Source organism: Chelon labrosus (genome assembly GCF_963514085.1).
Source record: "Chelon labrosus genome assembly, chromosome: 7".
NCBI lineage: Eukaryota > Metazoa > Chordata > Actinopteri > Mugiliformes > Mugilidae > Chelon > Chelon labrosus.
In genome coordinates, this window is record NC_140343.1 from 29739963 (window position 1) to 29757472 (window position 17510).

At 41.2% G+C, this 17510-nt stretch overlaps 2 protein-coding genes across 2 annotated transcripts; one reads left to right on the plus strand and one right to left on the minus strand.

Moving 5' to 3' along the window:
* Positions 1 to 3530: 3530 nt before the first annotated feature.
* On the minus strand, positions 3531 to 6557 carry fam43a (family with sequence similarity 43 member A). The gene is made up of 2 exons (XM_084547679.1): positions 6466 to 6557; positions 3531 to 6349 (listed from the first exon to the last, which is right to left on the minus strand). The coding sequence occupies exon 2, from the start codon at positions 6318 to 6320 to the stop codon at positions 5280 to 5282; it is 1041 nt and encodes a 346-aa protein (XP_084403805.1). The 5' UTR covers positions 6321 to 6349; positions 6466 to 6557; the 3' UTR covers positions 3531 to 5279.
* A 1020-nt stretch (positions 6558 to 7577) lies between these two features.
* Positions 7578 to 16974, plus strand: lsg1 (large 60S subunit nuclear export GTPase 1). Its single transcript, XM_084548471.1, has 14 exons — positions 7578 to 7893; positions 8521 to 8647; positions 9714 to 9834; positions 9919 to 10005; positions 10192 to 10278; positions 10384 to 10444; positions 13674 to 13850; positions 14478 to 14825; positions 15078 to 15179; positions 15267 to 15410; positions 15501 to 15624; positions 15887 to 15966; positions 16060 to 16227; positions 16309 to 16974. The coding sequence occupies exons 1-14, from the start codon at positions 7795 to 7797 to the stop codon at positions 16486 to 16488; spliced, it is 1905 nt and encodes a 634-aa protein (XP_084404597.1). The 5' UTR covers positions 7578 to 7794; the 3' UTR covers positions 16489 to 16974.
* The last annotated feature ends 536 nt before the right edge of the window (positions 16975 to 17510 follow it).

The window sequence follows — 17510 nt, forward strand, 5'->3', positions numbered from 1 at the left end:
AATAAGGTTACCTCCAACAGTGCAATTCTGCAGTTGAAGTGTGTGTTAATTACACACCTCTGAGCTTCAAATAGTAGTGTCATGCATCCAGGTCCTCCTCACCTTCCCCCACTTCTAAGGTACAGTCTCCATGCACCATCTAATTATGATCTGAAGACATGCTGGGGCTTGTCACTCCCTGCAACTATAACATGAGATTCATTTTTATGTTTCCACCGCTAAGAATAGGTCACCATCCCTCTGTGGTCTGATGCAACCCCTCTGACGTCTCTCGTGCTGCTGGTGTAATCAGATCCCGGCACACTAACTAACAGCTCTGGTGCTTTCCCAGCTCATCTCATGCATTATAGACGAACAGATTTTGTAGCATGGCTCAGAATTAGACTGACTGGCACCGTGGTGATCTAGTACACTGATGGCCTGCGGTGCCACTCAACTAGCAAATAATTAGAAAACTCTGCACTTCTGTTTCCGTGTCTGGATAGATCCTGACTGCCAGGTCCATTTATTGTTTGTCCGGGGATAACTAAGTGTGCTTAAAAGTGTAATCAGAGCTGTTCTGTCAGTGAAGTATAGTGTGGTTCATTTTAATGAGGGCTTTAATGGGTTGACACTGCACCACTGAAGAAAGCAATGAGTGGCAGATTCCCAGAGATATCTATATTAATTGAACTGTAGTACCTTAACCCAGGTATTGTACTGGTTTAAGCTGCTTAAATTTGTGTTTATACTACTTTTTGTTCATTTTTTTTTTGTTACGCAAGATTCAAGATTCAGCATAAAGAACAGTTAAATGGCCTTGCTTTTATACTCAAAGCAAGGAGCAACTGGGGGTTCAGTGTCTTGCTCAAGGGCACTTTGGCATGTGGCATATTCCGGGGATCGAACCACTAACCCTGCCGCCCCATCTTACATAGCAAGTCTCCCTGACTAAAAAACAATTAATGTTTAAAATGAAAGAATTAAAAATCTGCAAAAGAAAGAAATAGAAAACCAATAGACCAAGACAAGGTGCTGGAGAAGTCACAAGCTTAAAAGGATTAAAACGACATGAGATGTTGTTTGACAACTGTGGACTGTATGCGCAAAACGTTTGAGATTAGATATGAGGCCATAGTTCTTAGTTAGACTAAACCACTCAACAGTGTAGAGAACACTTAAAATTGTCTCCACAGTGACACATCTGTGGTAAACCAGTACTTGAAAGGTGGCCATCTTGTATGATGTGTACTTCTGCTTTTAGTCCTTTCTGCTGATTGTTTCATACTTGAGTTGAATGCAAACGTATTTATTACGGAGTATGTTGATGGTGTAGTTCAGCCTATTTTACATGTATTCAAAAATGAATGCTTGCTTCACATCCAGTAAATACAGAATTTATTTTGATGAATGACTAACGGCTGCAGGGCTGAAAAGATTAGTCCTCTTACTCCAGAACATAAATCTGTAGACATTTTAATTAATGAATCATTGAGGTCCTTTGCAAGGCAAACCCATTTTCTGATTATTGAAGATTTGTGACTTTTCTTTGTCTCATGTGATACTTGTACTTAATTGTTTTTTTAGTTAAGGTGAATTCACATATTTCAATAATTTCAAACACATAAAACATATAGTGGGAAAATAGCTATTTTTCACTATCATCTGTCACAGAGAAAAATATTCTTCTGTCATTTCCTCAACAACAATTTAGTTATTTAAAACTACAACACACTTTTCTTTTCTAATGGACAATGTTCTTTCCTGTACTGTCTTTACCTGTGACTCACATGTCTGACAGTGGGTCAAGCAAACACTTTTGTGTTTGTTCAAGAAAAAGCAAACGTGACGAGTGAATATCAAAAGACCTCCTTTTTTTATGTCCTCCCTTATCAGTCAGGAACTCTGCTTTCTCCCTTGGCAGTTTGAAACATGTTCTGCAACCACTTGTTATCAACAAACACTTTCAGGCATTTAATTGTGTGAATGGGCTGGCTGCACATGCGCCTGATATCCAGGTTACCATGGAAGATTGCGAGACCACGATTGCTATTGCAGAGGTGGGATACAACAAAGGCGGTATGAGAATGTAGGTCAGGGAGACACATTCATCTATAAATGGACTGAGCATCAGTAAAAGGCAAGCAGCAGCAGCAGCAGCAGCAGCAGACAAATGGCCTGCCGCTCTGTCTTTGTATTTATGTGGTTACAGTGCTAACTCTCCGCTAATTACATTAAGCGGGGCACAAGCTCATGATGACATGCTGTCTTAGTAGAAGGGGAAAACTTCCTGGTGTAGAAAGAGAAACACACCACATGAGGAAGAGGAACTAAATGTGTGGGTGCTGAGCACTCAGCTCACCAGCACAACCACCATTTGACAAACCACAAATAAGGCAATGACAGTCTCTGTTTCGAGTATTTGTATCTGCAGAAAGCACATCAATTCATAATGAGCTTCGATAAGTATTTTTATAGGACTCACCGGGTCGCTGGCTGAAAATACACTAACCTTCTGCCTTGGGATCTAAATCTATGGTGGGAGTGTTTTTGTTTTCAGCGAGAGAGAGGGAGAAAGAGACGGTGAGAGGGTTTTAGCTGCTGTCTGTGAGATGGCAGTGACAGTGACAGTCTTCCACATTTAATGCAGCAGGAGAAGTGGTGGCACTGCTGCTAAGTCCCATCCTCCACTGACCACAGGTCACATGTGGTGACTCTGCCTCTTTGCCTCAGTGGGTATCACGTGTTGGGCCTGCTGAAGTTACATTTAATATGAGGAACTAAACTAAAATTCTGTAGTGGCACTTCCATGTATAAGGTGATATTTTGAGAGACACACAACACTATAGATACAGGTATTCTGGTTAGTAGGGCAAATGTAAATGAAATGTATTACCCGGTTCAAAACTATACAGTGGTGTGAAAAAGTGTTTTTATTTTTTTTTTTGCTTGTTTGTCACACTTAAATGTTTCAGATTAAACTAATTTAAATATTAGTCAAAGATAATACAAAATGCAGTTTTTAAATGAAGGTTTTCATTATTAAGGGAAAACAAAATCCAAACCTACATGACCCTGTGTGAAAAAGTGATTGCCCCTTAAATCTAATAACTGGTTGGGACACCCTTAGCAGCAATAACTGCAGTCAAACGTTTGTGATAACTTGCAATGAGTCTTTTATAGCACTGTGGAGGGATTTTGGCCCACTCATTTTTGCAGAATTGTTGTAATTCTGCAAAGAGGTTTTTGAGCATGAACTGCCTTTTTAAGGTCATGCCACAACATCTCAATAAGATTCAGGTCAGGACTTTGACTAGGCCACACTAAAGTCCTCATTTTGTTTTTCTTTGGCCATTCAGAGTTGCTGGTGTGTTTTGGATCATTGTCCTGCAGCAGAACCCAAGTTCGCTTCAGCTTGAGGTCACGAAACAGATGGCTGGACATTCTCCTTCAGGATTTTTTGGTAGACGACAGAATTCATAGTTCCATTTATCATAGCAAGTCTTCCAGGTCCTGAAGCAGCAAAACAGTTTTGGATGTTGTTGTGGGGTCATAGTGACCTCTTGGATGAGTCGTCCCCGAGCAATTTTGGTCGGCTGTCCACTCCTAGGAAGGTTCACCACTGTTCCATGCTTTTGCCATTTGTGGATAATGGCTCTCACTGTGGTTTGCTGGAGTCTTGAAGCTTTAGAAATGTCTTTATAACCTTTTCCAGACTGATAGATCTCAATTACTTTGTTTCAGGCAGGTTCTATTGAAGTGATTTCCTGATTGAGAACAGGTATGGCAGTAATCAGGCCTGGGTGTGGCAAGAGAAATTAAACTCAGGTGTGACAAACCACAGTTATGTTATGTTTTCACGAGGGGGCCAGCACTTTTTCACACAGGGCAATGTAGTTTTGTTTTTTTCTTCCCCTTTTTCATTTAAAAACTGCATTTTGTGTTTGTGTTATCTTTGTCTTATATTTAAATTTGTTTGATGATATAAAACATTTAGGTGTGACCAAAATGCAAAAAAAAAGAAGAAAACAGGAAGGGGGCAAACACTTTTTCACACCACTGTATATTACTGTTAGCATTGCAGAATGTATAGTTACAATATTGTTTTGAATGTTAAAATATCATTGGTCTCACTAAAGGAGGACAGGCGTAAAACTAAATCATAAAGAGTCAGTGTATTATTAAAAGAGTAACTGCTGCTTCATCACTGAGTGACGCATGTGGTGCGAGCTTGTGCTTGTGCCTTCCCTGAGGCCAGACAGAATAAATGGGCCTTCAGTACCTTAACTAAATAACTGTTCCCCGAAAGCAGTTTGACTAAAAATGTTAAAGATCAATTCAAGGCTATCGAACGAAAAACATATTTACAGCAACACTGATACTCTGGTTGTGTTATGCTCCGTTTGGCCTCTACATGTGACTTTTATCCAGCAGAGCAAATCTGACCTGGTTTTGACTCTTAAGGTAAATCCTCACTCACATTAAAGAGCACTGAAAGAAAACACAGACCTGCTGTACATATACCATTCAACAACTTCATATCATTTTCTTTTTTTATTGACAATTCTATGAGGTTCAACAAACCACATTTTATATATATATTTTTTAAAAATAACATTTTTTATATTTTAAACATCTTTACATCTTACATAAAGGCATTTTTCTTTTGCACAGCAAAGATATGACATTTATGTTTCGGGCAACATACCAACAGTATGTACATGGTAGTCAACATAATACTTAAATGAATTCCACAACAGTGCAAAATCAAATAAATGAATAGGGCGACAGGAACATTAGGGATGATTGTTTACAGCCACTCCAAAACCTAAGAACAGAATGTGCTCTAAAAAAAAGAAATGGTCTTTTTTCAGATCATGTTTGGAGCCAGATCTAGAGAAAAAAAGAATGCTATTTTCAAGTGAGAAAAAAACGTTAGGTAAACAAGCTTGATGCTACAACAAATCATCTCAAATAAAAGTCATGGAATTAGTGCCGTGCGTCCTAAGGCGCACTGGGACCTTGTCGGTTCGACCAGTTATCTCTCAAACAGGCATGCACTTGTTGTCCTTGTTTTTCTGTGTTTACACCATCTTAAAATATCATTTGGTAGCCCAATTACTGGGTTACGCCGTGTGGCAGTAAGAACCTCAGATGATCTTTTCTTGTTCATCTCAATTAGTCGTAGAGGCACAGATTAGACAAACACTTTCCAACACAAAGTTAACGACATAGGAAATATTTCTTGCGGAGACATCGTGGCTCAACAAACATATGCGCCCAGAAACGCCTAAAGTTATTCAGGCAATTTCCTGCACCTTCACCTCTTCAAACCCGTTAGTGATTGGAGGTGGCTCCTGGTTGCTTTCAATGGAGGATTCACTCCCCGTGCTCTCCCCAGAGAGGAGTCTGGTGACTCTGAGGTCAGCTTTCAGTGTCTGCACGTCGTTTCCTATGCTCATTTCTCCCAAGTCATTAATAATCTGAGTCAACTCCTGTTTACCGTTGGAAACACAATCGTGGTCCGTGTCTAGGATGTCCTCACACTCAAAGTGCATCGCTTTCTCCTCCTCTTCCTCGCCGACCAAGTCCTCCGTGATGGAGCCCAGCTTCGGCGCGCTCCGGCTGCGCTCCACCGGAGGTTTGTAGTAACACTGTCCGTTCAGCAGCTTCCTCAGGGGGACTAACGGGATGGTTTGCTCTCCTATGAGCTGCTGCTGCTGGTGCCTGGCATCGTCCCTCCGCTTGAGTCTTTTGAACTCGGCCAGGGCTGTGGCCGATGTCTGATAAAGAAGCAGCGCCATGGCCTTTGCCTTCTCCGGCTTGGACACCAACACTGCGTGGCAGCGTAGCATCACGGCCTTGTGCTTCATCTCGTGCCTGTAAATCCAAGCAAAAATCTTGGGTAGACGTGGGTCCGCGACGCAGTAGGTTATCCGGTGCAGCAAGTACAAGTGCCCCGGCCTCCTCGCCTTGTCATCCACATGCACCATACGGATGCCCTGCGAGCTGATGGTCAGCCTCATCTTGGTGCCGTTTTTGCCCATATCGCTTTTGCCCCAGATCTTGCTCACCGCAACGTCCGTGCAGCCGTCTCCTTTGGACTGGATAGTGGTGGCATTCCCCAGGTAGAGCACTGTGTAAGTGGGGTCCTCGCTGGTGATCTTCACCTTTTTCCTCTTTGACTTGAACATGCTGCCCACCCTGTTGATCGCGCTCTCGGGGCAGGACTTGGCGAAGGAGGTGAGCGCAGAGTAGTTGAGACTCACCGCATAGCCCTTCTGCTTGGACTGCTTGTCTTCCTCAATCAGGTCGAACTTATTCTTCTTCCAAGGCAGCATTTTATCGTTGTTTCCAGTCAACAGCAACACTAAGAGAGAAAGAAAAAATAAACTTTATACCACTACTAAATGCTAGAGAGGCGTTTACTGCCTGTGAGGTCATTTATGAGCTACTCTATGTGAACTGAACGCAAAAACACCGTACGTCATCTGTCCATCTTCTAAAGTGCTCTTGTCCATTTTGATGTCTGCCGCCCTATCTCATCATAAAGCAAAGTACAGTCTGCTGAACTGGGGACAGTTTCTTGGGTAATATACAGGGAGAAACCATTTCAGCGTGACTGCAGGGGGGACTAAACCAAGTGAGAATAAACTTGGATTAGCGGGTTCTTTCGCACTTGGCATAATCCTGTATACAACTAAAATGGATACATGTACTATTATTTATAAACTATAGTAAACATGAATACATATATAATATAATATTTTTTTAGACCAAGATTCATAAAAAAAATCATAACATGTAATAACAAAACATTGGTTAACTAGGACTTTATTACGACTCTAGTAATCTTTGACATTTTCATATTATACAGGAAAAATACACTGACCACAGTAAAAAAAAATAAAAATAAAAAAAAAAATTAAATAATACTTTAGGATTATAATTCATGGGGGAAAAAATATTACGTTCATAATTTACAAACTGGATATTGTTTGGAATGGCATTGTTTCATTCCGTTTTTGAAATTGGACTAAAAATAAGTGTTTCCCTAATAAATTGCTCTTCATTGCTCTCATCCTGAAACCCATCCATTTACATTAAATAATTTCTTATATCACACTTAAAATACACCAAAGTAGTAACGCAGAAGCAGTATTTATTAGTCCATGTCAGAGTCATCATATTGGTTAATATGGAAAAACGTAAAAGAGTAATTCTGACGTTGCTGTTTTATGCTGCCATCTTTTGGTTCTTACCAGAAGTGCATGTGTTTATCCCGTGTCTCTTTGTGTGACAGTGGAAGATCATTTGTGTGTTATTTTACCGTGTTTTTGTAGTCCAAAAAATATTTTTGACAGTTTCAGCCTCTGTTTAAATAATTGCTTCCTCTTAATTAGGGCCATATTTACATACTTCTATGTTGTTATGCTATCGGAACGTTTGTTCTTACACTCTCAGTTTCTTCAGGGCACATTTAGTTGCTGGACAGTCGACTGGAATAAACCATAACTACGTAACCATCTATGTCTACTATAAATTGATTTAATAACGTATTTTAATCATTTAAGAGAGAAATTGCTTCGTTTTAATATACTAACGGTCTGTTTTGGGATAGGCTTCTCTCCGGTTTTCAAAGCAGGTTCGTTGTAACTCCCAGTATTCGGAGTACAGTGGTTTGTTCCACTTCCGTTCTTTACGACAACAACGTAGTGCACATGGAGCTCAGTAGCTAGTGAGAGATACAGTTAGTTTCGGGACACATCTATATTTCTGTATTTTTTTTGTGAAGTGACAACATCAGAAGTTATTATGGGTAAGAAGAAGGCCGGCGGAGGAGGCGGACTGGGCAGAGCGCTGATAAAGGAGAGACTTCAGACAAGCCGAGGAAACAAGAGGGCCGACTCGTGGGTATGACATGGAAAGAACTAGCTTATATTAAACTCTTTTAAATGAGTCACGTGGATAGTTATCTGGCGGTGCGTGACATGTCCAAAACTATTATGTCCTAAACTACCGCCCAACTTCTTCACTTCACCCAGGGGTCGGGATATGTCTAAACAGTTCGGATAACGTTGCTTTCGCCAAACCTTTCTAAGAAGAAAATTCCTATTTTAGTTAGTTCACTTAGACTGCAAGTTTAATTAGAAGAGGAGTGAGAAATACCTAAGTACTTCTTTGTTTGTTGCTGATCAGGCTGTACAAGCCAGCAGCATTTATGTAGTTCATATCTCATAACGCATTGACTATGGGTTTATTAGGGTTTCTCAGTTGGACAGGGCCTCTAAATGTGTTTTGCCTTGGATCTTGGCACAAGGGATTGTAACATCTAACCCTGTGTATTAACACATTTTCTTAATTTTGTTGACTCTTTGCTTATTAGATCTAGACTGTGTTCTCAATAAATAGAAGCTGTGAGTGGATTCGGCATGGGAAAAAAATGCCAAGGAGCTTTATTTAGTTTTTGGAAGAGATTATAGACTTGCTGCTGTTACTCAAGATGTGTTTTTTTTAGTGGCCTTTATTTCACATTTCCAGCTCCACACCAGTGAACTGAATGATGGGTACGATTGGGGACGACTGAACCTGCAGTCAGTGACAGAACAAAGCTCCATGGATGACTTTCTGGCCACTGCTGAACTGGCAGGAACAGAGTTTGTTGCAGGTAAGTAGTACTTAACTCATGTATAGTTTTTGGCTTGTGTATTGTACACTTTTGTTGTGGCCTAATACTATACATGATTTTCATTTACTAAAAAAGTTGCACCCATTGCCCCAAATACAAAGGTCAAGTAGATTTTTTATTGTCATTTCAACCATATATAGCAAGTGAGATGAGAAAACGTTCCTCCAGGACCATGGAGCTAAATGAAGACATGGGACTAAATACAATACAAGTGACTGAGCATAAAATGCGTGTGTGCAAGCTTATACAGACAGTACAAAATGGTGCAGTGCCAACGGTGCAAAGACAAACAATCCAATACAGACAGTACAAAAAAGACTCTAGACAACAAGTAGTGCCGATTAATAAGCAGACTAACAGAGTATGAGTTAGGGTGATTGTAAACATATGACTAATTAGCAGCTTAGTGTGTGCAAAAGATGCAAATGTGTGTGCAAAGGGCTGAATATAGGCTATGATATGATTGTGGGTGAGTGTCTATATTGTGTGTATGTTGATTGTTGGCCCAAAAAAAGTCGCCACCAAAAAAAAAAGGTCACACATGTTTCATTGGACCGCCTTCAGCTTTGATTACAGCACGTGGCATTGTTTCAATGAGCTTCTGCAATGTCACAAAATTTATTTCCATCCCTTTCCAAGCCCTCTCCAGCACATCCCATGGATTCTCAATGGGGTAAATGTCTGTACTCTGTGGTGGCCAATCCATGAGTGAAAATGATGTCTCATGCTCCCTGAACCACTCTTTCACAATTTGACCCCCCCCCCCCCCCCAAGGCTTGTACAGTAGGCACTAGGCATGATGGGTGCATCACTTCATCTGCCTATCTTCTTACCCTGATGCGCCCATCACTCTGGAACAGGGTAAATCTGGACTCATCAGACCACATGACCTTCTTCCATTGCTCCAGAGTCCAATCTCTATGCTCCCTAGCAAACCGAAGTCTTTTTTTCCAGTTAGCCTCACTGATTAGTGGTTTACTTAAGGCTACACAGCTGTTGAGTCCCAATCCCTTGAGTTCCCTTCCCTTTTTTTTTGTCTTCTTAGAGAAACTAAATATCAAGTTTGTGCCAGCGGAAGCTAGGGCAGGCTTATTAACAGCTGAGGAGAAAACCAGGTTGAAGAAGTTGCACAAAGACAATGAGCATTTCCTCAGAATTCCACGACGGTAAGTTGAACAGATCTAGTTCATTTCTTACACATTATGTCCATGACCTACAGATTAAGTGTTTCCATGTCTTCTCATTTTAAGCCCCCACTGGGACGGAAGCACCAGTCCAGATGCCCTTCAGCAGGCAGAGAAAGATAGCTTCTTGGAGTGGAGACGAGAGCTTGCACAGTATGTAATATTCTGTGCTCTTAAGTCATCGTTTCTATTAAGAGTTAACAGTGTTGCGTCTTAAAAAACTCAAAGCCTTTGTACCATGCAGGGATTTGTTACATTTTCTAACATATACTTTATGATGCATTTGTGTTGTATAACTGATGTGAGTTATTTAATTAATTACAAGTGTTGTTTTCAAAGACTGGAAGAGGAACAGAAGTTGATTCTCACCCCATTTGAGAGGAACCTTGAGTTCTGGAGACAGCTGTGGAGGGTGATTGAGAGGAGGTAACAGCAAAATTGATGTTGTGCTGTGAGTTCTTACTTGTCTCTAATGAGGAATGTGTTTTCTTTATTTGATGTTAATGCAAAATCATTTTGGATTTCTCTTAGTGATATCGTCGTTCAAATTGTCGATGCCAGAAATCCTATGCTGTTCAGGTGTCTTGACCTGGTAAGTAAATGTTTGTATGTTTCTCACTGACAGGCCTGCTTTAGAATACACTCCTGAAAAAAAATTTAGGATCGGGGGAAAAATGACATGTATTTGCTTTTTGTGTGGGTGGATCGTAACCAGGTTGTAAGTAGAGCTGGAGGATGCAAAAAGAAGAAACTGAAGCAAGAGACAATAAATAAAGACTAGGCAGTTAATTGAAAACTGCATTTAATCTGAAACAGGCTGTTAATCAACTCATCAAAAGTTTAAGACCATGTAAAAAGGCAAAATCTGCTCTCAAATCTGGCTTTTATGTCATTTTCTTAGGCAGACTTTATTCATCCACAAGGGAAATTGCTTGGTCACAGTAGCTCAGTTACACACCCACACACACCCACACAAAACACTCTTGAGAACCACTAGTAAAAAGAAAAACAGGTAAAGATAGTTTAAAAAAATAAAATGTACATAAGAAGATGTAAGAAATAGAGACAGCAGTATATATTATTTACACAGGAAGGATTATTCAGAATCAGAAAAGACTTTATTGCCAAGCATGTTTGTACATACAATGAATGTGTTTTGGTGTTGTTGCACCCATTACGCATAAACAAATAAAATGAAATAAAATATGGAAACTCGGCTCTCAAATATACAGAAAATATAAACACAGTATTTACAACAGCCAGAACACTGGGTTTGATGTGTTCATGGGGGGGCTTGGCATTGTTCATCAGACGCACAGCAGATGGGAAAAAAACTGTTCGCCATGCGAGTGGTCCTGCACTCGATGGATCGCAGCCGTCTGCCAGAGGGGAGTCTGTGACATAGTCTGTGTCTAGGGTGAGAGGGATCAGCCACAATCTTAGCTGCACGATTCAGAGTCCTGGAAGCGTACAGATCGTCGAGAGACTTTAGACTGCAGCCAATCACCTTCGAATGACACGCTGCAGTCTGCTCTTGTCCTTAGCAGAGGCTGCAGCATACCAGGTGGTGATGGAGTTGGAGAGGATGGACTCAATGATGGCAGTGTAGAAGTGAACCATCATTGTCTTTGGCAGATTGAATTTCTTCAGCTGCCGCAGGAAGTACATCCTCTGCTGTGCTTTTATAATTAGGGTACTGATGTTCAGCTCTCATTTGAGGTCCTGGGAGATGATGGTGCCCAGGAAACGGAAGGAGTCCACAGTGTTGACTGTGGAGTCACACAGGATGATGGGGAGGACACAGCCTTGAGGGGAACCCGTGCTGATGGTACGGGAGTCTGAGATGTTTTCCCAGCCTCACATGCTGCCTCCTGTCAGACAGGAAGTCTGTGATCCACCTGCAGATGGAGTCAGGCACGGTCAGCTGGGAGAGTTTGTCCTGTAGTAGAGACGGAACGACCGTGTTGAAAGCCGAGCTAAAGTCCACAAACAGGACCTTGGCATATGTTCTGGGAGAGTCCAGGTGCTGGAGGATGAGGTGGAGGGACAGGTTGACGGCGTCATTCACAGATTTGTTTGATCTGTAGGCGAACTGCAAGGGGTCCAGGAATGGGTCTGTTAAATCCTTAAGGTGTGAGAGCACAAGGCGCTCAAAAGACTTCATTACAACCGATGTCAGGGCAGCAGGGCGGTGGTCATGGAGTCCAGTGGTACTTGGCTTTTTGGGGACTGGGATGATGGTTGAGGCCTTGAAGCAAGCTGGCACGTGACACGACTTCAGTGAGATGATAATATTTCCAGTGGGATGTAGATGATAAGATGTAGTGGTAGTAGTAGTAATAATAATAATAATAATAATAATGATGTATATTAACATTAATAATATGGTTCACTGTGGGAGCGGAGCTGGGTCAGTCTGTCGGAGAATGAGCTCCTCTGCTCCTGTATAGTCTGGTCTAGTGGATGTGATAGATTGTCCATGATGGAGAGCAGTTTGTCCAGTATCCTTCTGTCCTTCACTGACACAAATGTCTCCACCTCTTTGCCGATCACGTGTCCAGCCTTTCGGATCAGTTTATCAATCCTACTTATGTCCTTTTTGCTGGTGCTGCTCCCCCAACAAACCACTGCAAAGCACAGGGCACTTTCAACAACAGACTGGTAGAACACCTCCAGCAACTTGCTGCATACATTAAAAGACCTGAGCTTCCTCAGGAAGTAGAGTCTACTCATGCCCTTCTTGTACACAGCATCGCTGTTGTCCCTCCAGTCCAGTCTGTTGTTCATGTGGATTCCCAGGTACGTATAGTGGTCCAGTACTTCCACCTCCAGGCCCTGGATGGTGATGGACTCCGTTGGTGTCCTCTTCCTCCTGAAGTCAATGACCAGTTCCTTGGTCTTGTCCACATTCAGGAGTAGGTGGTTTGTCTCAGACCACTGCACAACATCTCCTGTCCATCTCTAATACACCCAACCACCGCAGTCATCAGTCACAATCATTTCTTTTAGGCATTCACACTTTCATGACCTCTTGATGGCAAAGGCAAAAAGACTTTCTGTCTTTGAATGGGGCAGAATTGATAACCTGCACAAGCAAGGCCTCTTGCATTGTGCCATCACTGCCGAGCTTGGTTGCAGTATGATATTTATTTTAAATTTCCTTAAAGATCCTGATGGTTATGGGACAAAAGAGTCAAAAACATTTTACCTGTGCTGAGCCGGATAATCCAATGGGCTGTCTGTGAAGACACGGGCTGATCCTTAACCCAAATGAAGGCCCCTACTGATGCTGACTGTGGCCCAACAACATCTGTGAGAGAAGAGCTTAATTAACAAAAAATTTCTTCATTGAAAGGTGGAAGAAACTTTGATTCTCTGACGAGAAAAACTTTAACCTGGACGGTCCTGATGGCTTCCAACATTACTGGCATGACAAAAAGAACCCACTGGAGATGTTTTGTATGCGGCACAGTGTAGAAGCATCTGGGGTGCTTTTTCCTTCAATGGAACAATGGAGCTTCTGGTTGTACATGGGGTGTCAAACGGTGGCTGGCTATGAGGAGATGTTGTCATTTTTCTCCCCATTCTTAAGATTTTGTTCAGGAGTGTACATTCTCAAAGTGCTGATGCCTTCATTTTTATATTACTAAATTTTTCGAGTTTTAATTTTACATTATTTAATTTGCATGCCAGTAAATGAATATGTAAGTCAGTAAACCTCTTTCTGTGATCAGCTGAAATACTGTACTATCAATATCAGTGTAAACTTCTCATGTATGTTCTAGTCACTGAAATACTTGTTTCCTGTTGTGTGCCTCCAGGAGTCATATGTGAAAGAAGTGTCAGGGGATAAGGTGAACATGCTTCTTGTGAACAAGGCTGACCTGTTGACCAGGGAGCAGAGGCGAGCCTGGGCCAAATACTTTGCAAAAGAGGGACTGAGGGCAGTTTTCTGGTCTGCCCTGGCTGAAAGCGACAGGCTGGATGCAGAGGACAAGGTGAGGAGGTGGAAGTGGAAGCTTGACAACCGGTGGATTATACTGTCAAAAGAATTAAAGGAACTATTTTTAATCAGAGTAAAGCATGAAGTCAATTCAACTTCTGGGCTATTGATCTGGTCAGTTAAGTAGCAGAGGGGGTTGTTAATCAGTTTCAGCTGCTCTGGTTTTAATGGAATTAACAACAGGTGCACTAGAGGGACAACAATGAGACGACCCCCAAAACAGGTATGGGTTTTACAGGTACAGGTGGAGGCCACTGACATTATTTCCCTAGTTTTTGAATTCAGCCTTCTGTAGGTTGATCATTTTAATTTCCATCAAATGTTGTAACATTCTTTCATTCCTAACGAATAACCCACTCCATATCAGTATAGATATCGAGCCTGTTTTTTTTTTTTTACCCATTAAAATTTCATACATTTTCAAAGTGTTCCTTTTGAGCAGTGTAAATATGTGCTAAATACATCCATTGGGAACAGATAACTTTGTGGACCCACATTCGTTCTTGCTAGGGACATGGATGTTATCAGTTTGATTTTTAAAAAAAAATAGAAGTCACACTCTTGAGTATCTTTGGTAGTGCTGCTGTATAATAAGCATAGTGATAAATGTCTCCTCTCACAGGGCATGGAAGTGGACAATCCAGAGAGTGTAGAGAGTGATGTCGAGGAAGAAGGACATCCAGATAATGAGGACTCCAGCCAGAAAGGGGCAGATATAGCGGAGGAGGACGAGGAGGAGGGAGAAGAGAGTTGTGCAGAGGAAGAGCAGCAGGAAAACATAACTGTAGATGAGGAGGACTGGCACACCTGTTCAGAAGACGAGGAAGAAGCAGAAAAAGGGACTTCTGGTTCATCAAATGAATCTTTCCACAACTCCAGCCGATTGCTGCGTAAGGATGAGCTGCTGAACATGTTTAAGTCTGTTCACAATGGGCCCAAGTGTAAAGAAGGACAGCTGACAGTGGGGCTGGTAGGTAAAAAGTTCTGTCTATATATCACAGACATCCTGTGAGTTTTCAGATTGCATTACTCACTTGAATTGTTAAAGGCTGTTGCAGAATTCACCAGGACTGTTTTCTTTGTTTGTTGTTGGAAAAGGTTTTTGTAACTCATGCTTAGGGAAAGAAAAATTCTTATGAATTATTTGAGTGAAAGTGAGCCGTTTCTGCAGTACTAATGTATTTTAAAGCAAGTACATTTTTGTCCTGCATGAATTCAATAGGTTGGATATCCGAATGTGGGAAAGAGTTCTACCATCAACACTATTTTAAGGGACAAGAAGGTGTCTGTTTCAGCCACTCCTGGACACACTAAGCACTTTCAGGTACAGTGCTACAAGCCATATGAATTCACGTGATGGATTCCATCAGCAAAGCATTTATGGTTGCATCTGTTGCTCTGCTTTTCGTAGACTCTATATGTGGAGCCAGGCCTGTGTCTCTGTGACTGCCCTGGTCTCGTCATGCCATCATTTGTATCTACCAAAGCTGAGATGATTTGCTCTGGAATTTTGCCCATTGACCAGATGAGAGATCACGTCCCTGCTGCCTCCCTTATATCTTTTTAATAATATAGAGTTGTGCGTTTGATTAATACTATAATGCACCTAAATTCACACAGTTCATTTCCTTAATGCGTTTGTCACATTTGTCAAACAATCCCTCGGCATGTGTTAGAAGGTACCTATGGCATCAACATCATCAGACCACGAGAAGATGAAGATCCTGACAGGCTCCCGTCCTCCGAGGAGCTGCTAATGGCTTATGGATGTAAGACTATCAAACATTTTAAATGTTTCTAAAGAGAAAAAAAAGCGTTACGGCATTCAACTATGAAATCTAAAATGCATTTTTATATAACACTTCACGTGTTATAAAAAAAATTCATAATTTTTGTTTACTATTTCAACAAATGTTCTACAACCTGCTAGTCTAACTAATTGTGTGTATGTGAAGAAATTTGTTGGGCACTGTTTAAATTATAATTTTTGCTAAAGTTGGATAAAGTCAATTATTCTGTTTTCTGTTTCAGACATGAGAGGTTTCATGACGTCACACGGCCAGCCTGATCAGCCCAGATCAGCCCGGTACATCCTGAAGGATTATGTCAGCGTAAGTTTTGGTTCCATCAGTTGTTGGTTGAAAGAATGTGTTGTCTTTCTAATTTTTTCTAACAGTCTGGCTAATAAAGTTTACTTCTCACAGGGCAAGCTGCTGTACTGCCATCCCCCCCCACATATTAAAGCTGAAGACTTCCAGCCACAGCACAGCAAGTTCCAGAGAAGAGAAATAGGAAACTGTGACCTCTCCACAAACAACCCACGGAAAATCAAGAGAATTGAAAATGTAGTTGACAAGAACTTCTTCCATCAGGTAAAATACGCTTACTGACTTCTTATTTATTAAGAATTCTAGCTGTCAGAGATTAAATCCTTTATCGTTGATGGACTTTAGGAGAATGTGCGGGCACTTTCCAAAGGAGTTCAGTCCGTCATGGGCTACAAACCGGGCAGTGGACCTGTCGGACCAGGTAAAGCTGAATCTGAGACGGCGGTGGGCAAACCCTGGAAAAAACATGGGAACAGGAACAAGAAGGAGAAAGTGCGTCGGATTACTAAGCATCTGGATGCCTGACCTGACCTGATGAAGTGAAATCAAAGCTTTTGAAATTACTATCATTTCAGCTGGCGTGGAAATTGCTAAAGTACAGGTCACATGTGATCCCATGCGGATTAATATCTAATAGACTGTAGGTAGATAAAGGCCCCTTAATGCTGCGAGTATGGAAAGGTGGGGCCGTCTTGATATTAACTAACGATATGTACAGTCTGTCTTGTTACGGCTCTGGTTTGAAGATCACATTGGTCCACTGCATTCCATTAACTGGATCACCTGTTGCACAGCAACTGACGGACTCAACATCCCCACGTGAGAAATTTATAGTAAATAAAAATACAGTCACACTCAGAAGGCACATCACAGAGCCTTTATTAAACAGTTAAGTATTGAATACTGCTTTTTATCAACATTAAGTGATGATTTTTCCAAGATGACTTATGGAATAAAATGAATGTTTTCATGTTGGTGTGTCCTTTCTTTGCTACATTTCCATGGACTTATTTTTGAGTAGTGCTGCACAATATTATGTTTGAAAGACAAAAAGTCAGTTGACATTTGGAATGATTTGGAACTTGTGAATTTCATTTTATGACAAGCAAGGTGTAAACATTTTTTGATTTTTTTTTTTTATCTGTATACTGTTTTTATCTTTTTTTTTTTTTTTTAAATTGCATCACTCATTTCTGGCCATTAATGGGTTTCAAGATTACCATTCATTGCACAAAAACAGGAACACATATCTGAACCATTTATAATTGCAGGTGACCATCTGGGTGTTGACTAAACTCGTGGATTTCAAGTGGGCACGATGTTCTCAATAAAAACCTCCACACCAGTCATTTAAAACTGAAGTAACTGCCTGGACAAGTGGCGAAATGTCTTCAAGAAAACGCAAAGAGGTCCGTTTGCGTTTGTTTTAGCTTTGTTTTTGGATATCGAGCATATCAGAGTTTGAGCCTTGGCAAAATTGAGAAGATTATTCTGAACAGAAGTCTCGTAGCGCAGTGAGATGAGAGGTGTGACGCACACAGAAACCT

Coding starts and splice junctions, on each gene's coding strand:
- fam43a (XM_084547679.1), bottom strand. CDS start 6,320: ATGCTGCCTTGGAAGAAGAATAAGTTCGACCTGATTGAGGAAGACAAG.
- lsg1 (XM_084548471.1), top strand. CDS start 7,795: ATGGGTAAGAAGAAGGCCGGCGGAGGAGGCGGACTGGGCAGAGCGCTG. Junction 8,648..9,713: donor AGGAACAGAGTTTGTTGCAG/GTAAGTAGTACT, acceptor TTGTCTTCTTAG/AGAAACTAAATATCAAGTTT. Junction 15,967..16,059: donor TCCTGAAGGATTATGTCAGC/GTAAGTTTTGGT, acceptor TACTTCTCACAG/GGCAAGCTGCTGTACTGCCA.